Raw genomic sequence first — 16,810 nt, 5'->3', positions numbered from 1 at the left:
CACATTTGAATATTTATCGCAAGTATCGTCATCGCAATATTAAACAATGTTATCGCACATCGCAGCTTTTCCTCATATCGTGCAGCCCTAGCTATTTGTGCCATTGATCATTATTTTCTTGCTTATCACTGTAAAGCTGCTTTGAAACTATCTGTTTAGTATAAAGTCCTTTATAAGTTAAGGTGACTTGACTTTTCTTGACTTAACAATTACATAAATCCTTTTAGTAACTAAGCAAGAACCAGAAGTTATTCAGTAACTTTGTCTGTAGTAATGCCATGAAATACTCAGGAAAAGTTGTTGCATTGTAGTAAAGTTTATACATGCATTTAAATCATTCTCCTTATGTCAGACATTTTCCTACCCTGCTGTACCACCACTTCATGTATTTCTTGTAAACCCATACCTTAGATTTGTGTATGTGCCAAGTCTGCAGAGAAAAATATACATACCACGGAAAAACGTTTATACATTTCACAGGAAACAATGAATCAACACTTGTAAGTTTGACACAAAAATACACAAGCCGTGTCACCGTAAAAACGGCCTGAGTTTATGGCCTGAAAGGTACTATTTGCAAGTACATGTTTGTTTATAATGTAGTTCTTGAATCAATGCAACAAAACGTTGAATTCTCAGTGTTGCTACAAGGGGCGCAACAAAAGACATTAGCATGAACGTTTACAGTCTGATGCAAAAATGTGCAACAAGTGCGTCCAGAACTGCTAACAGAACTGAACTTTAATTTTTTTTATTTAGCAATTTATTCCTGTGATGGCAAAGCTGAATTCTCATCGGCGAAAATTGTCTCATGATCCTTCAGAAATCATTGTAAAAATCTAATTTAGCACTATTTCTTATCAATGTTGAAAACAGGTAATAAATTCAAAAGGACAGCATATGGAGCAAGCTGTGAAGCTTTAACCGGTTGTCAATTCTAAGCCCTAATAAGGAACAATTATTTTCATTTTATTTTTGGGGATTATTTGCTCCGATCCCCTAGTCGACTAAATCAAATCATCCTTGGGATCTAATAAAGTATGTTGTATAATCTCAGATATTAGTTTGTGGGAAAAGGTTATATTAGTCCTTTGCAGATAGGAATTACAGATTATAAATAGCAATATCATGTGGCCACCCTTAAGATTCAGAGGAAATGTAGCATTCTCAAAGGACTTATTGACAGGAAAAGGATGTTCTGATAAATTCATTTGGGAAACGGTCTGTATTTGGAAGCTAATGAAATCCGCTCTTGCCAGATTTGTGTCCAATATGGCAATAATTTGACCTTCCGAATTAAGAAAAGACAACTCTTGAGGTTTTAGACATTTAGGGCGACTTGACTCGATCAAAAGGTCCACAGATGGTTTGGCCTGGCATTCGTAGTTTTCTCAGCGGAAAGAGGCAAATACGCATACGACTGGTCAGTTTGTCATTGGCGTCAATCTGAGGTTTCAGTGAAAGTACTATAATTTGATGCCGAAAGCACAGCTGGACTGCAGGAATTTTCCATCAGGTCGAGTCTGCAGTGGAACGTGGCCACTATATCTTCATTCTATATATCCATCTTATATATCTCTCTCACACAGCAAAAACATAGAGGGTATTTTCCTTGAAAGGGCAACCTGCAATAATTTCTGTCTCATTTTATCATACAGAGCTAATTAGAAGTAAGCCATTCCTAGGTCGACTTCCTGAGTAGTGTAAACACTGCGGCTCTTTTAAAACATTCGCGTTTGTTTGAGCGGTCGGACATGGCAGATACGGGGCGGGGTGGAAGGAGGATTCGGGAAATCCGTCTTTGTTTGGAATCGAATACAATTATACTAATTAGTGAATCTGCTCAGTATATACTGTGTATCTAGAAAGTGAACCTGAAAGTATTGTTCAAGAATGAACCTCATCACACTGCATGCAAGTGGTATCTTGAAAATATAAAGCATTATTTTACTTTTTTAGATACATTTCTCTACATACATCAAATATATTTTCACTTTTCAATGTACACACATTTTTTTTTTAAATACTTATGGTGACTTTTTGTAATTTGTGGCGTTTGACAGAACTTGCGCATTCTGCTAAACAAATACTTTTGTGTTCTGTTGATTGTTTGTAACGCCATGAGAGTGAATAAACAATGACAGAAGTTTTGGTTAATTATTTCTTTACAGATCAGTGAAACACACCAGAAAAAATGTCCATTCTGCACTGATCACTCCACAGCCAGAAAGCACAACATAAACATTTAATGCTTTTCACTCAGGGATTAATGGCTCTCACACATCCTGGCGCCCCGTGACAGCCCTGATACTCCTCCAAATTAAACTGACAGACCTAGAGTGCAAGCTGACAGAGATTTTATGGCTGTGCGCATGCATAGAGATCTAAGTGTGTGGCGTGGCATGTGTGTAAAATTGTACTGATACAAGTCATCCTGAAAACACCATGATCTAAGCTGTCATTACATATAAACAGTGGTTAAAAGTAAACCACACCGGGCGTGGCTCCATCTCTGATAGAGTGATATCATGATCATTCTAGATATCACAGATGGCGCAATGTGTCTTATGCCGAGTTCAGACTGCACGATTTTAGCCCCGATTTTGGCTCGCCGACAGGTTTTGAGAAATCACCGACAAATGGCCGAAATCACAGGCAAATCGGTGCTCGTTCACGCGAGTGACAATCACGCAGTGTGAATGAGCAAAGACGCGATCTGAGAGAATCACCGACGAGTCGCCGACGCCCGTGAGATATTTGGCATGCTAAATATCTGGACCTGTCGGCGATTCAAAATCCTGCTGTTTGAAAAGTGTTCTGACTGAAAACTACATCGGCGATGACCGACAGCCAATGAGAGAGCAAGATACAGAGCAGCGGGGAGTTCGGGGAGGAGTTATAGGCCACAGTATCAGTATTTTAATAGATATATTTACAATTATATCAAACAGAAACAAAGCACAAACATTTGCTTGACCAGCAGCAACAGCAGCACATTGCAAAATTATTTATTTACCCCAAACTCTCTTTGCAGAACACACAGTCCTTGTTCCTCTTGTCTTCCCAGCCATTTCCTCATACATATGTTTTTCTTTTTCTCCTGTTCGCAGCAAATCAGTGCACAGGCAATTTGGATCGCAAGCTTCTTGCAGGCTATCATTTTTAATAACAATTTCAGTCTCGCGCGAGAGCTGCGGTCTTACGCACGCGGGATTTTGCGCTATTTCCTTATCACTTCTCGCGTGTGTTTGGTTGCGAAACGTAGTTTGCGGGCCAGACAGGAGTTGTCTGCGATTCTTCCTCCTGAAAGTCATGCGGTGTGAAACCTCCTGTCGCCGATGCATCGTGCAGTGTGAACACACCAGCACCCAGGATCAGCTACCCTAACAAAACCACATCCTGAGCTTATATAAGAGAAATGGCATACATTGATCTGATCACAAATGCAGAAAGCGTCAGACAAGATGAAGGCCTTCAACGATCTGTTCTGCCCCGTCAAACTAACAGCTCACCACTAATGGAAACCTCAAGAGCTCTTTTAGACAAATAGTTTATAGAGCTGAAAGCAGTTCATCAACCATTGTTTTTACGACAAAATGTGTTTTGCGCCACATCGATCAGCTGGAGTGTCTGGCGTGATTTAGATCCTAGGGTCTTAAGAGAGAAATCAGGTGTCTGGATGAGGCCGGCAATCAGCGAAAGAAAACAACCCAACTCCAAACCGTGCCAGAGACACAAGAGAATCTGAGTGGATTTATGAGGTGCTTAATCAGTTTTCAAAAAGCTTTCAAACAAGTCGAAGAGCTCCAATATTTGGCGAGAGAACCTGGCATAAACAAGCTCATCTCTGCCATTAAACTACAAAAGCAATCGAGGCTGAGAGTGCAGGCCAACTTTTTGTTTTAAATTGTATTGTGAAAGCAGGAAGAAAACAACTCTGTGTTCAAACGCCAGCGAAATGTGGCACACACACACATCCTGTTTATTGCGTCTAGGTTGGTTTCATATGCATCTGACGATGACCACCCAGGAAGGCTCGATTGTTGAACCTCTAAACCTCTGTACAAAACCCAAACAAATTTTTTTTTCAATTGTCATTGGTTTCTGAGTCATTTTGTGTTTATATATATTGTGTTTATATATATATATATATATATATATATATATATATATATATATATATATATATATATATATATACAGTGCTATGCATAAGTTTAGACACCCATACTAAAGTTGACTAAAAAGAGGAATAAAAAATCATCTTTTGGAAACTGAACTTAATGCCTTAATTTAAAAAATGAGGAAAAATCCAACCTTTAAGGACACCAATTTTCTTTGTGAATGAATAATGTATCGTAAATAAATACATGTTCTTCCTTAAAATACAGGGTGCATAAGTTTGGACATCCCTATGTTAAATTCCCATAGAGGCAGGCAGATTTTTATTTTTAAGTATTTTTTTTATTTTTTATTTTTGGGATACTATGCATCCTGATAAAGTTCCCTTGGCCTTTGGAATTAAAATAGCCCCACATCATCACATAGCCTTCACCATACCTAGAGATTGGCATGGGGTACTTTCCATAAGATCATCTCTCAATGCAAATCAAACTACAGTAGCCTAGCTATTAGGCTAACTGAAATAAAACCATGCCAATCTCTAGGTATGGTGAAGGCTATGTGATGATGTGGGGCTATTTTAATTCCAAAGGCCAAGGGAACTTTATCAGGATGCATAGTATCATAAAAAATAAAAATAAAAAAATACTTAAAAATAAAAATCTGCCTGCCTCTATGGGAATTTAACATAGGGGTGTCCAGACTTATGCACCCTGTATTTTAAGGAAGAACATTTATTTATTTACGATACATTATTCATTCACAAAGAAAACTGGTGTCCTCAAAGGTTGGATTTTTCCTAATTTTTTAAATTAAGGCATTAAGTTCAATTTCCAAAAGATGATTTTTTTATTCCTCTTTTTAGTCAACTTTAACATGGGTGTCTAAACTTATGCATAGCACTGGATATATAAAAAATATTATATTTATTTTTTCCCATACTGTATGGTTGTATGTAATAATTCGGTATATGTGCCGGCATCCAGACGTGCTGCTTTAGCTGAGCAGAATTTGTTGACTGAGAGAGGCTGTTTAAAAGCACTTCAAAGCGTTGCAACAGTAAGCAGATAGGAATCCCTGAGGGAAGCACTTCTGTATGGCGTAGAGCGGGCGCTCTGTGTTCGGGATTAAGAAGGATCGCTCCACCCGACGGTGTCACGGCAAAACACACTAATCCACCCGCACAAATTTAGACCTGCCAGTGCAAACTAATGCAGAGGGCTGTCACTGGCCTGTTAGTTGGCTAGTTAGTCGTTTGATGTTCTTCATCCTTGAAGATTTTGGTGTCAGCAACACAGATGCAGGCTGCAGCTTACACAGTCAGGTCTGCTGTTCAATATGTCCACAAAAGAGTCAAGTTATTTGTTGAAATATTTGCAATTATTCCAGAAAAGCACATTTATAGGCCATAGTTTCATTGAGTAACTAGTTCCTCCTCCCCTCCAGGTATAATAAGAACGGCGTGGACCTGAATCGTAATTTCCCGGATGCATTTGAGAGTAACACCGTGCAGGAAAGGGAGAAAGAAGTCAGGGCAGTGATGGACTGGCTGAAGACGGAGACTTTCGTCCTGTCGGCCAATCTCCACGGAGGTGCGGTGGTGGCCAGCTACCCCTACGACAACAGCAACAGAGGTCAGTTGCTTGTACACATTAATGAACCCTTTTTCAGTGGCTTCCTCCAGTTTTTTTTTTTTTTTTTTAAGCATAAGGATTCATGTTAAATGACAGCAAAAAAATATTGTCAGCTCTTAAAGGAGAACTCGGCAACTCTAGCGAACTCTAGTCACTTCTTCGCTGATTTTCCCTTTTGTTGTCGCATGTTTTCCCCACGAGCTCCCCCTACAGCTGTGGGGGGGGGCGTATATTTCACAACACGGTCGTAAAAAACTCACTTGCGGCGGCCTCCTCCCCTTTCTACCGCTGCTCATGTGCATTTGTTTTGATCGGAGCAAGCCAACTGTATAGTGTGGAGCTATGTTTACCGAGGTGGGTAACTATGGGTAATACATCATACATTGCCGTAAAGCAATTCGTTTTTCGCGCTCGTTCTCGTTTCTCACGAGACTTCCAATTTCTATCTTGCCGGGACAGTAGTCCCCAAGTTGCAAGGTTGGTTTTCCGCCTGGGAACGCTGGGGGGAGCGGGGAAAGTCACCAATATCACCAGAACAGGTTGTTTAACCATCCAAATGATTTCTAGACAGTTTTATTAAGTTAAAAAAGTTACCAAGTTCTCCTTTAAAAGCCACCAGATTCATTGGGCAATTCATTGGAATTTCAAAGCAGAATGGTATAAAAGGGTATAATGGTATAAAAAGAAAAGTTTCCAGAACAACCGAGCTGATGACCGAACAGCAATTCAGTTGGAATTGTCTCGAGTCCAGCATCTGAATCTGCACGGCTCATCGCTGGGACTGCAAACACGCCGTGATCATGAGATTAACGGGAAAGTTATTCGCTGTCTTTCAGGAAGCGAGCTGCAAGGAGGCCAGAGCATCTCCCCCGACGATGACGTGTTTGTCCACTTGGCAAGGACCTACTCCTACAACCACACTGAAATGCACAACGCAAAGAGTTGCTCCGATTTGACGGGCTTTGTCAACGGCATCACTAACGGATACTACTGGTATCCTCTAAAAGGTAAAAGTGTTCAATGCAGCATTTTAATATTTGTGACCTGTGCTAAGTGCTCTATTAAAAAATCTTGAAAATGATGTATGATTTGTTTGAATCGGGCAAAAAATTTATGAATGAGTCGATAGTCAGCAAAGTAAGTTTTGAGAAAAATCTATCAAGTTTTCTTAAGGTTCCAAAACAAAATCACCCAGCAACCATACCTTAAAATCCGTGGTAATACCACCAAATTTGGAACACACCAAAGTCAAAACTAAATATCTATAGAAAAAAAATATATATATTCAACTTTTTTACCTGTATACCACAATTGTTTGATTAACATCAATGAAAACAGACAGCCTATATATAAGACCTACAGTACCGCACGGATCTAATATAATGTTACTGTTAGTGCCAATCGATGGTTCTGTACTAACTGAATGTGTTTTTCTCTTAGGGGGAATGCAAGACTATAACTATGTGTGGGCACAGTGTTTAGAGCTCACACTGGAAATCTCTTGCTGCAAGTTTCCTTCAGAGTCACAGCTTCCTGGCCTATGGGAGGCCAACAGACCTGCACTACTGGCTTACATGCAGCAAGTACACCTAGGTAGGTACTGCTTAGACACACTTGCCCACTTAATGGTGTCCCCATTATGCATAGTATTCCAAAAAAATATAGAGTCATACAAATAGAAAAAAAATCCCTCTTAATCATAACTTATGATCCACTAGAAGTGTGTGCAGGTGTTTGTGTTTAGACACACTGCCATGTGCCTGTAAATTCTTATTTTTTTGGTTTTGCTGTGCTCGGGACATTTCTGGGCTGCAGTAGCATTTGGCCAGTGCGTTTGGCGACACCCTCAGACAATGACGACGCAGACTTTATCGTCTGTGTCTGAAGCTCCACTAAGTTGTCCTGTATCAACATGAAATATAATTTGCTAATGTTGCTACTGTCTTGTTGACTGCTATATGTAATTTGACAGATTACTAGGCATCGTTAGTACGTTTTTATGATAACACAATTGTTTATTAGCGAGCTAGACTGGCTAAACTCGCTTGCAAATTACAGCCAGTCATGTAATTAATAGTGTAACTGTCTGTTCATATACACAATACTGTTTATGATAAACACAATATAAAGAAGAAAAAATGCTCACACAAAAGTCACTTTCTAATCACTCAACTTTGTGTTGGTCAACGCTGTGAATTTGAACACAATCAAAACTATGCAGAGAACTTTTTTGCCCTCACGTGAAACTCCCGATTGTCCTGATGCAATAAGTGTATTTTTCCAAGTAACGGTAGATGTGTGACAACACCTTTAGCTCTTTCATTAACTCGAGAAGATAGGTGATTTCAGATTTTACCAGTGAAACGTACCACCCACACTTAAGTGGCCCCTAAATAAACAAACAAGTAAAGCAAACATTTTAAAAAAGCAGTTTTGCCTAACCATATAATTGTAGCCATGAAATAATGAGCTAAATTTCATGCGGTATAGGGTACTGTATTATTACAGCACAGTAAACATATTCTGTTACAGTCACAATGAAATTACACACACACACAGCACCATCCTGACCGTGATTGTCCCACAGGGACAAAGCCGCCGTCCACACCCAGCATTGACACAACTGTCCCTGTAACCCAACCACAAGCAAAACATCTCCACATACACTACCACACCTCTAAAACAATGTTGTGAAAGAAATGGCTAACCACCTAGAGAGCACCTAAAGTTGTATAATACCACATAGACACGACTGCTTGTAAGATGGTGCTGTGCACCTTTAAAGCACTATATGCCCCTTTTCACAAGATGTAATATGGTGTCCCCATAATGTGTCTGTGAAATTTCTGCTCGAAATACCCCCCGATAATTTATTATAGCTCAGGGGTCTCCAACACGTCGCTCGCGAGCTACCAGTAGCGTGGCCTGATTGGAGGTAGCTCGCCATGGGGACGTTAACATATCGCGTCTTTTGCGAGCGCAAGCGCGCTCATAATTGAAGCGACGCACTAATTTTTTCCAGGCGCAGCGAGATATCATAATCATATAATCATATCATGATATCTCATTATTTGATGGCTACAATTATATGGTTTGGCAAAACTGCTTTTTTAAAATGTTTGCTTACCTTGTTTGTTTATTTAGGGGCCACTTAAGTTTGGGTGGTACATTTCACTGGTAAAATCTGAAATCAACTACCTTCTCTTTATTGAAGGTGAATTCTCAATTCACCAAGTTTCTCTTAAACCTTATTTTAGTATTGTATTACATGAGTAGCTCTTGGCCACTTTTATTTTTAAAAAGTAGCTCTCAAATGAAAAAAGGTTGGAGACCCTATAGCTTGTCAAAATTGTCTCTTTTTGTGTGTGAGCAAAAACTTTTTGTGCGTGTCCCTTTAAATGCAAATGAGCTGCTGTTCCCCACCTCCGTTCGGAAGATGGCCGATCCTTTACACGAGGCGTGATTTCAGTCAATAACAAAACACGCGAATCTCAGTCAGATTTCAGAAATAAGTAGCGGAGTGCAGCCTTACGGAGAGACTCAGAAAGAGGTTGCACCTGGACGTTGCTGAATGGTTAGTGGATACATTTATGTAACGTTAGTTGTTGTGGAGTTACATTGATTCATTTCATATACTCGCATGTGCCGTCATGTTAAACTTTTATACAAGTTGACAGTTCCCTGGGGTCTTTAAAAGACAGCTGTGACATTTGTTTGGTCAAATAATGTTATGTGGTCGTCTGTGCAGCCAACGACAGAACAGTTTGCATGCTTTGTGCCAACAAAACAATACTTTTGGCATTGGTTTTGTAGTTTGCGAAAACAAAATGGCGGCGCCGTGGGTGGAAGTTTTACAGTCTATGTGATAATGGTGGAAACGTGCAGATTAAGGGGTAGTGATATTACAATAAGATCCCCGTCTTACGTTAGAAGGGGAGCGAAGTTTCATCGTCTTTTTTTTTTTTTTTTTTGGACATGCTTTGCAGAGAAAGGCTCACCAAAACTGGGTTGCCATCCGTTCCGTATACGGAATCGTCCCGTATTCAAGGTATCAGTGAAGCGTCCCCTATGATCGGAACGCAGTTTGTCTCGTATTTTCAGACATACGCTCTAAATTGAGAATGAACCATTTCTTTGAGACACATCTTTGTTTGATTTGCAAACATCTAGACGTTCGCTGAATGCTTTAAGACTTAGCAGAATCCTCTACCTCTACCGGCTGGCTTCACAGCCATCACATCGGGACTCGCGCTAACGGCAAATCCATTCTTTCACTGTCCTCGTTTTGATTCCGTCTTATCAGTTTGGGCGACTAATGGTGCGTTCCAGGCAACCTGTAACCCGTGTTTTTCCAACCTTATACCCGTGAAAGTGCACTGGAACGGCTGTCAAACCCGTGACTTCCCACCCGTGAACTCGTAATAGATCGATGCACTCTCAGTTACGAGTCGTGAGTCGTGGTTTTAAGTCGTGATTTACGTGCTCAAAAACCTGCCTGGAGCGCAGCATAATCAACGTGATTATTTTTCATAAGTCCAATAGTCAGCAACGCAAGAAAACATACAATATACCTGAGGGAAGACGTTATCAAAAATTTTTCACTATTGTAAGTTAATTTTAAATAGAGAAAAACATTTTACATTAAAGTAACTTGTACCGTTGGTCGGACCTCGTTATTGAAACGCAAAATAACCAATAAAATCTCAAGCACCAAAAGCAGCCCATACTAATCATCTAAGTTCTCTTTATCTGGAAAATATGCACTTTTCATTTATTCATACACGGTTACAAAAACATTTAGGCCTTTAATGCCTTTTTTTTTTTTTTTTTGGCTGTAATTTCAAAGACGTTCAGTTATTGTGCTTTTAAATATTATGCAATGTATGTATCTTCCTGGCAAAAAAAAAAAAAAAAAAAACATTTATGTTTATCATTTTGAATAGAGGCTGATGATACAGTAATATCCGTTGGTGCAGCTGTATAGGCTATAGAAAATGGGTAAAATTCAACAATTTGAACATGGAGCCAAATTATTTCTATAGGATTGAACCATATAGGGCCTTTAAAAGTAATAAAGATATCTTAATATCCTTCTATATTCTCATTTTTAATAAAACTTTTCTTATGAAATCTTCATTTTAGAGTTACAGGCACACAAACTTTGGAAAAATACCATTTATTGCACTCTGTAATGTCCAATTTTGTAAAAAAAAAAACCCAACAAAAACAAGATACATTTCTAGTTTCAACATTTATTTGTTCTTCAGAAAATGTGCGACCATTGAAAATGTGTACTAATTTAACATTAATATCCCTATATATTGGGACTTAAAATGAACCATGTTCCGCCTTAAAAATTAAGAAACCAAAAGAAAAGTGTGTTAAGAATTAGAATCTAAAAGAATATTAAGCTATTTTTAATATGAGTTGCAGGCATGCAAACTTTGGGCAAAAAAACAAAAGTAGTGTTTTTTCCCATTTTTAAAATGTCACCGTTGGCATAGCTTTAATAAAACGAAGATGACTAAAGTCAACCGATTTAGCTAAATAGCCCAAACAATCTCTGTGTAAAAGTACAATAATGATGCAGTTTTTAAGTCATTTTAACCCCCCTGTAATCTGACTCCAAATCTCAGGTGAAAATTGTCTTTTTGACCCATTTTACAAAACTGTTAATATACATCCATCACATGTAGCCTAATATTTTGGCTTTCTTCTTCATTTACGTTTGTCTTTCTTCTGAATATTTTAACAAAATCAAAAAATTGAGCCAGGAAAGTTTCTGAAATTTGGTTGATTTTTCCACAAAATGACCCAAATGTGTTTGTCTGAGAACCGTTTATACATCTTTTGTACACATTTTAACTGCAGATGCTAAAATTATATGCACTGTGTGGTACAGTACAAATATTTTGAGTGTCCCTTATTTTCCTTTCCATAAGTTGGCAACCCTAGTTGTCACTTTTCATGTTTTCTGTGTTGGTAGATGCACCGGGGACCCGATTATTGCTCTTAAACACAGAACAAGTCAGACTTTCATGATATGTCCCCTTTAAGTCACTCATATGTACACAGACAGTGTTTACATGCGACTCCATAGAGAAGAAAGAAGAAATATTTTCCATTTTTCTGGTAGATGATTGATAGGTGGCCGCTTACTGGCCCAAGTGAAGGCCAGTGTGATATTTTGCAAACAGAAATGAAGTCAGAGTTTGTATTTTATTTCGCACAGGAGTGAAAGGAGTAGTGATGGACTCAGACGGGAAGCCTGTGCCAAACGCTGTAGTCGAGGTGTCGGGAAGAAGAAACCTGTGTCCATTCAGTAGCGATCGTAACGGGGAGTACTTCAGACTGCTGCTGCCCGGCAACTACACCATCACGGTAAGATACCGCCCCCGTGTGGTCAACTTCAAATCTCACTTCTCTGAAAGCTTTACAGACGAGTCACAGCACAATAGTATCATTACAAAAAAAAGACTCCATGGTCAGGGCAAGAGTTATAAGCAATCACATTTTAAAGCGCTATTTGAGTTGTAAAAGTTGTTTCTCTGCCAGTTACAAAACACCTTCAGAATGTGGCACCTTGGGGTTTGAGTTAGCCAGGGATTTATTGAGCAAATAAAGTGACGGAGCACAGTATGCACCACGTATAAACGCTAATCATTGTGAAGTAATGAATTACACTTAACTGTAAAGTTGGGGTTAAATGGTCAGAGCTCAAGGTCAATTCACTCAGACTAAATACAAGGTTGAGATTTGAAAAACAATAAGCAGCTAAAACAAAGGCTTCTAGGTTTGTTTTTTGTAAAAAAAAAAAGCAAATTTTTTTTTTTGATTGTGGCCTTGTTGCAGAATCAGTTATTTAACCTGTTAACATGCATCAGGATGAAATGGTTTACATTAAAATCCCCTTAGGAAATACTCACAATTACATCAGAATGAATGTAATATTATTAAAAAGTATTTAAAATTAGGTAATTTCAAGAAAAATGTATGTAATCATTTAAAAGAGCAGTGTTTTTTTTTTTTTTTTATCTGTATGGTTACACATTTAATATATTTTCAAAATTATATGGTTAAAAGTATTTGTTCTCAGTTTATGCAAATTAGCTCATGCTGAATGAACTAACATGGTAATTAAAAAAAATCCTCATTGTGCATAATATTATGCATAGCCTATATGAACAGAAAAGTATTAGATTAAAGTATTAGATTAGAAAAGTATTATGCTTGCAGGCACATCAGAATCAGTAAGAGCTTTATTGCCACATGTACAAATACAAGACACAAAGTATAGACATGAAAATTTTAAAAACAGGCATTTAACAGGCATACATATGAACATTTTACAGGATAATAAATGAAAGTTAATAAGACATTGCACTAAACAATGGGAGGCATTTAACTGTTCAGGAGTGCCAAGTGTATTGAATCGCTGGTCGGAAGGCAACAGTTCACATAGGTTGTGTGAGTGGAGGCTGTGATTTTCAATATTAACCAACTGTAGAACCACTGCTAGGAACTGAACACATCCTCATAGCAGTGTGAGGATGACAGCGCCAGCCTGATGCCGGAAGTGGGCGGGGTAAAAGCATCTAGGGGGTGTAGATGGGTAGGTTTAGGTATGGTGTATATTATAAGGTGGATATGTATGGTATGCGGTTCTGCGGTCAGACCTATCTCGTGATTTTACTCTGGGTGAGTACAGGTCCTGGAGGGTGAGCAGGGGAGCACCAATAATCCTTTCAACAGTCCAGGCTATGAAGGTAAATGAGTAGCAAAACTCTGGAGCATGTAAATGTATAATTGAAACCTTGTACAATAAATATTTGTACTTGTATGCTGAAATTGGAGACAAGTCACAAATGTGTAAAATGCTGTTTGCAGTACAATCTCAATTAGGCACTTGCAACTCTGTGGCGGCGAGAGAGAAAGGAGGGCACAAAGGAGTCGTTTTATTGGTTGGCGCCTAACTAATGAAATGGTACTTTTGTACGCGATGATGTCACGAAACCCGTGTCCTCGGGGACGTTCTGAAACGCTAACGTGTCTTAATGCATTTGTTAAGCATTTTCCTCACATAGAAAGAAAACCAAAGGGCTTAATGCATTAAGACAGTGGTATTAAAAGACCAAACTCAGTACTAACACCCTACTATGTTTTAGTGCAAATCACCAAACCTGCTGCCTGTTTTATTAACAAATGTATAACAAATTTGTTTATTTTACTTTTGGTCCATTAAGCCCTTTGGTTTTCTATGTGAGGAAAATGCTTAACATGTAATTAAACGTATTGCATTCATATTGTGGGCTCATCTGTACACAGTAGGCTATGCTTAATTAGTATGGTGTTTACCGAGCTTGATAATTATAATTTCTTTCTTTTAATATCACTGTCTAATGCGTACAAATGCATCATCGCGTACAAAAGTAGTGCCATTTCATTGGTTAGGCGCCAACCAATAAAACGACTCCTTTGTGCCCTCCTTGCTGAATTATGCATCTGATATATCGTGAAAATAGTAGCAAAAGCCTAAGTGATGATGTAATGTAAATGTAAGAATAAGTGCACTACAAGTTTATGTCTGTCATTGTATTTTTGTGAATGACATTTTACACATCGTAGCTGTGAGTGTAAATTTTAGCGTACGAATAATTATTGCTACTCTTTTACCTTCATAACGGACTGTCCGGTGTAGTCGTCTTATGTAGCTGAACTTCAGCTGTCTATGAGTCAATGTGACTGTCCCACTTCAGGCCCTGGAACTTGACTCCCCAACGGCAAGGTAGGGAGTGTTGGGGTGTTCCTCCCCAGGTTGTTATGACTGCACCAGACAGCCAGCTGTAAGCAGACTCGGCCGTGTAGGGGGTGCAAGAACACATGCTTGTGGAGCACAAGTGCTGATCGTCCAGATGTTAGAAGAGAATTTTCCCAGCCTCACTAGCTGATACCTCTCTGTCAGCAAGTTGGTGACGCAGAGAGCCGAGTTCATTTGGGCAGGAGGAGGTTCAGAATGAACAAGATGACATTCTGAAAGAAGGAAACACAATATGAAAACAACATCACTACATTTTACCATCCTCACATCAAATCCATTTATATTTGGAATACAGACATACACTTCACTCCGACAGACAAATTCACATCAAACAACTTTACAGCCATGACTAAACAAATAGTGCTGGGAGCACACAATGTATAACCATGTTGTCTCCAGCTGCACAAAAAACTACTAATTGGTTATACTGTATTATCTAGTCATGCCAATAAAGCGATTCAAATTTAATATACATAAAAAAGGAGTAAAATTCTCCCTCACAGGATTTGGTGTTGGTTACTCATTGTTGCTTTGTCTACAGGTGACATACCCAGGACACAAGACCCTCACACAGAGCATTAAAGTGCCATATGGTCCTGACTCGTTCTCTGCCCTGACACACAACTTCCTCCTCCAGCAGAGTGACAACAGCTCAGCAGGAACAGCACAACCCCAGTCCTGCACCACTGCAATCACGACACTTACCTTATTCATCCTACAAAGACTGCTGCTGTCCTGAGAGGGACCAAAGACTCTTTTTAAACATTAAGGACAAAGTCGACTGCCTTTCTTGCACATTCAGATTTGTTAATTCTGTACGAAATCATGATGCCATATCTAGCATTGTCAAACAATCAATAGTACACATGGAGCATGTAAAAACTCGATCCACAGCCTTGTTTAGGGTTTCACAGTGCAAGTTTTTGAAACAGATAGTGCTTTATAATGCTGTCAAATTTAAGATGCCTGCATTTCTGCTTTCAATATGGAAGACCAATTGCTACAATACTGACATATGAAGATTGATAAAAGTTGAAGGATATGTGTGTACAATTTTTAACTCTTGGAGAAACTTGTTTTTATTTGAAGATGCTGCAGATAGTTTGTCAGGAAAATTACCTTAACCTTTTTGCATATTAATGTGTCTTTGCAGCTGTGTAACATGAAGACAACCAAGCCAAAAAACCTGGTGCTCTTTCTACCTCACTCAGTCTTACTTTACTAAGACTGGCAGTGCCCTCAATAAACATCGTCTACACAGTGTCTGATTTTTCACATGTAAGATACTGTATTTAAAACACAATGAGTAGTGCTGTAAAATCTATTAATGGCACCTAACAACTAATTTTATAAACAAAAACTAATAATGAGTCTTTTAATATGAGAAGTGTAACAGTTTTTTGACAAAAAGAAAGAATCTTACTTTGAAAGGAGGAATGAGCCCAACACTGCTTAAGTGTATTGCATGTTCACTGAGGGGGACCCTAGTCAGGTAATATAAAAAAAAAAAAATGCCAACAAATATTACAATAAGGTTCATTACATTAGTTAATGTGTCAACTAACATTACTGTAACTATTGCTCATAGTTAGTTCATGTTGGTTGATACATGAACTAATGTAATGAACCTTATTGTAAAGTGTTACCAATATTTCTAATATATACCGGTACTGACATTACATTACACACATTTACATTTCCTGTCTTCTCTAAATCATGGGGTTCACCACCAGTGGGCTGTGAGAAGTTGCATGGAAAATATAAGAAACATTAAAAACTTGATTTGTTTCGCCCATTATTTGTGAAAGGCACTCTACATCAGGGTAACTCGGTCCTGCACAGTTTAGCTCCAACCCTGATCAAACACACCTAGTTTCTAGTGATCCTGAAGACATTGATTAGCTTGCTCGGGTGTGTTTGATCAGTGTTGGAGCTAAACTCTGCAGGACAGCGGCCCTCCAGGACCGAGTTTGAGGAACCCTGCTCTACATAATACATGACTATATTCAGTAGTGGCCAAAAAGGGATATTTGAGGGGAAGAACAAAACACTAAACTTGGTTAAGGGTAAATATCTGACAAAATTGTGCGGCAAACTACAGCCACAGGTTTTATTTCACTACGCATATTGACTACAAGATAATCAGTTATTAATATCTCGCTGGTTCTCTCTTGTTTTTGCATGTGTTAATATAATGAATGAACACTATGAATTAAAATTCCACTCAATTAGCCAA

General features: G+C 38.7%; 1 protein-coding gene across 1 annotated transcript in view; it reads left to right on the top strand.

The window, feature by feature from the left end:
* The window catches only part of cpm (carboxypeptidase M), a 45,576-nt gene extending 29,626 nt beyond the window's left edge, over window positions 1–15,950 (top strand). Inside the window, exons 5-9 of the mRNA XM_081363206.1 lie at window positions 5,569–5,756; window positions 6,593–6,763; window positions 7,197–7,349; window positions 11,989–12,137; window positions 15,116–15,950. Coding sequence (XP_081219332.1) covers window positions 5,569–5,756; window positions 6,593–6,763; window positions 7,197–7,349; window positions 11,989–12,137; window positions 15,116–15,313 — 859 coding nt within the window. The 3' untranslated portion in view covers window positions 15,314–15,950. The remainder of the gene's footprint in view (window positions 1–5,568; window positions 5,757–6,592; window positions 6,764–7,196; window positions 7,350–11,988; window positions 12,138–15,115) is intronic.
* Window positions 15,951–16,810: the final 860 nt, after the last annotated feature.

The sequence above is a fragment of the Scardinius erythrophthalmus genome, assembly GCF_964197995.2.
Source record: "Scardinius erythrophthalmus genome assembly, chromosome: 4".
NCBI classification, from domain to species: Eukaryota; Metazoa; Chordata; class Actinopteri; order Cypriniformes; family Leuciscidae; genus Scardinius; species Scardinius erythrophthalmus.
The sequence above is the reverse complement of the archived record's forward strand: the minus strand, read 5'-3'. Positions and strand labels throughout refer to the sequence as shown.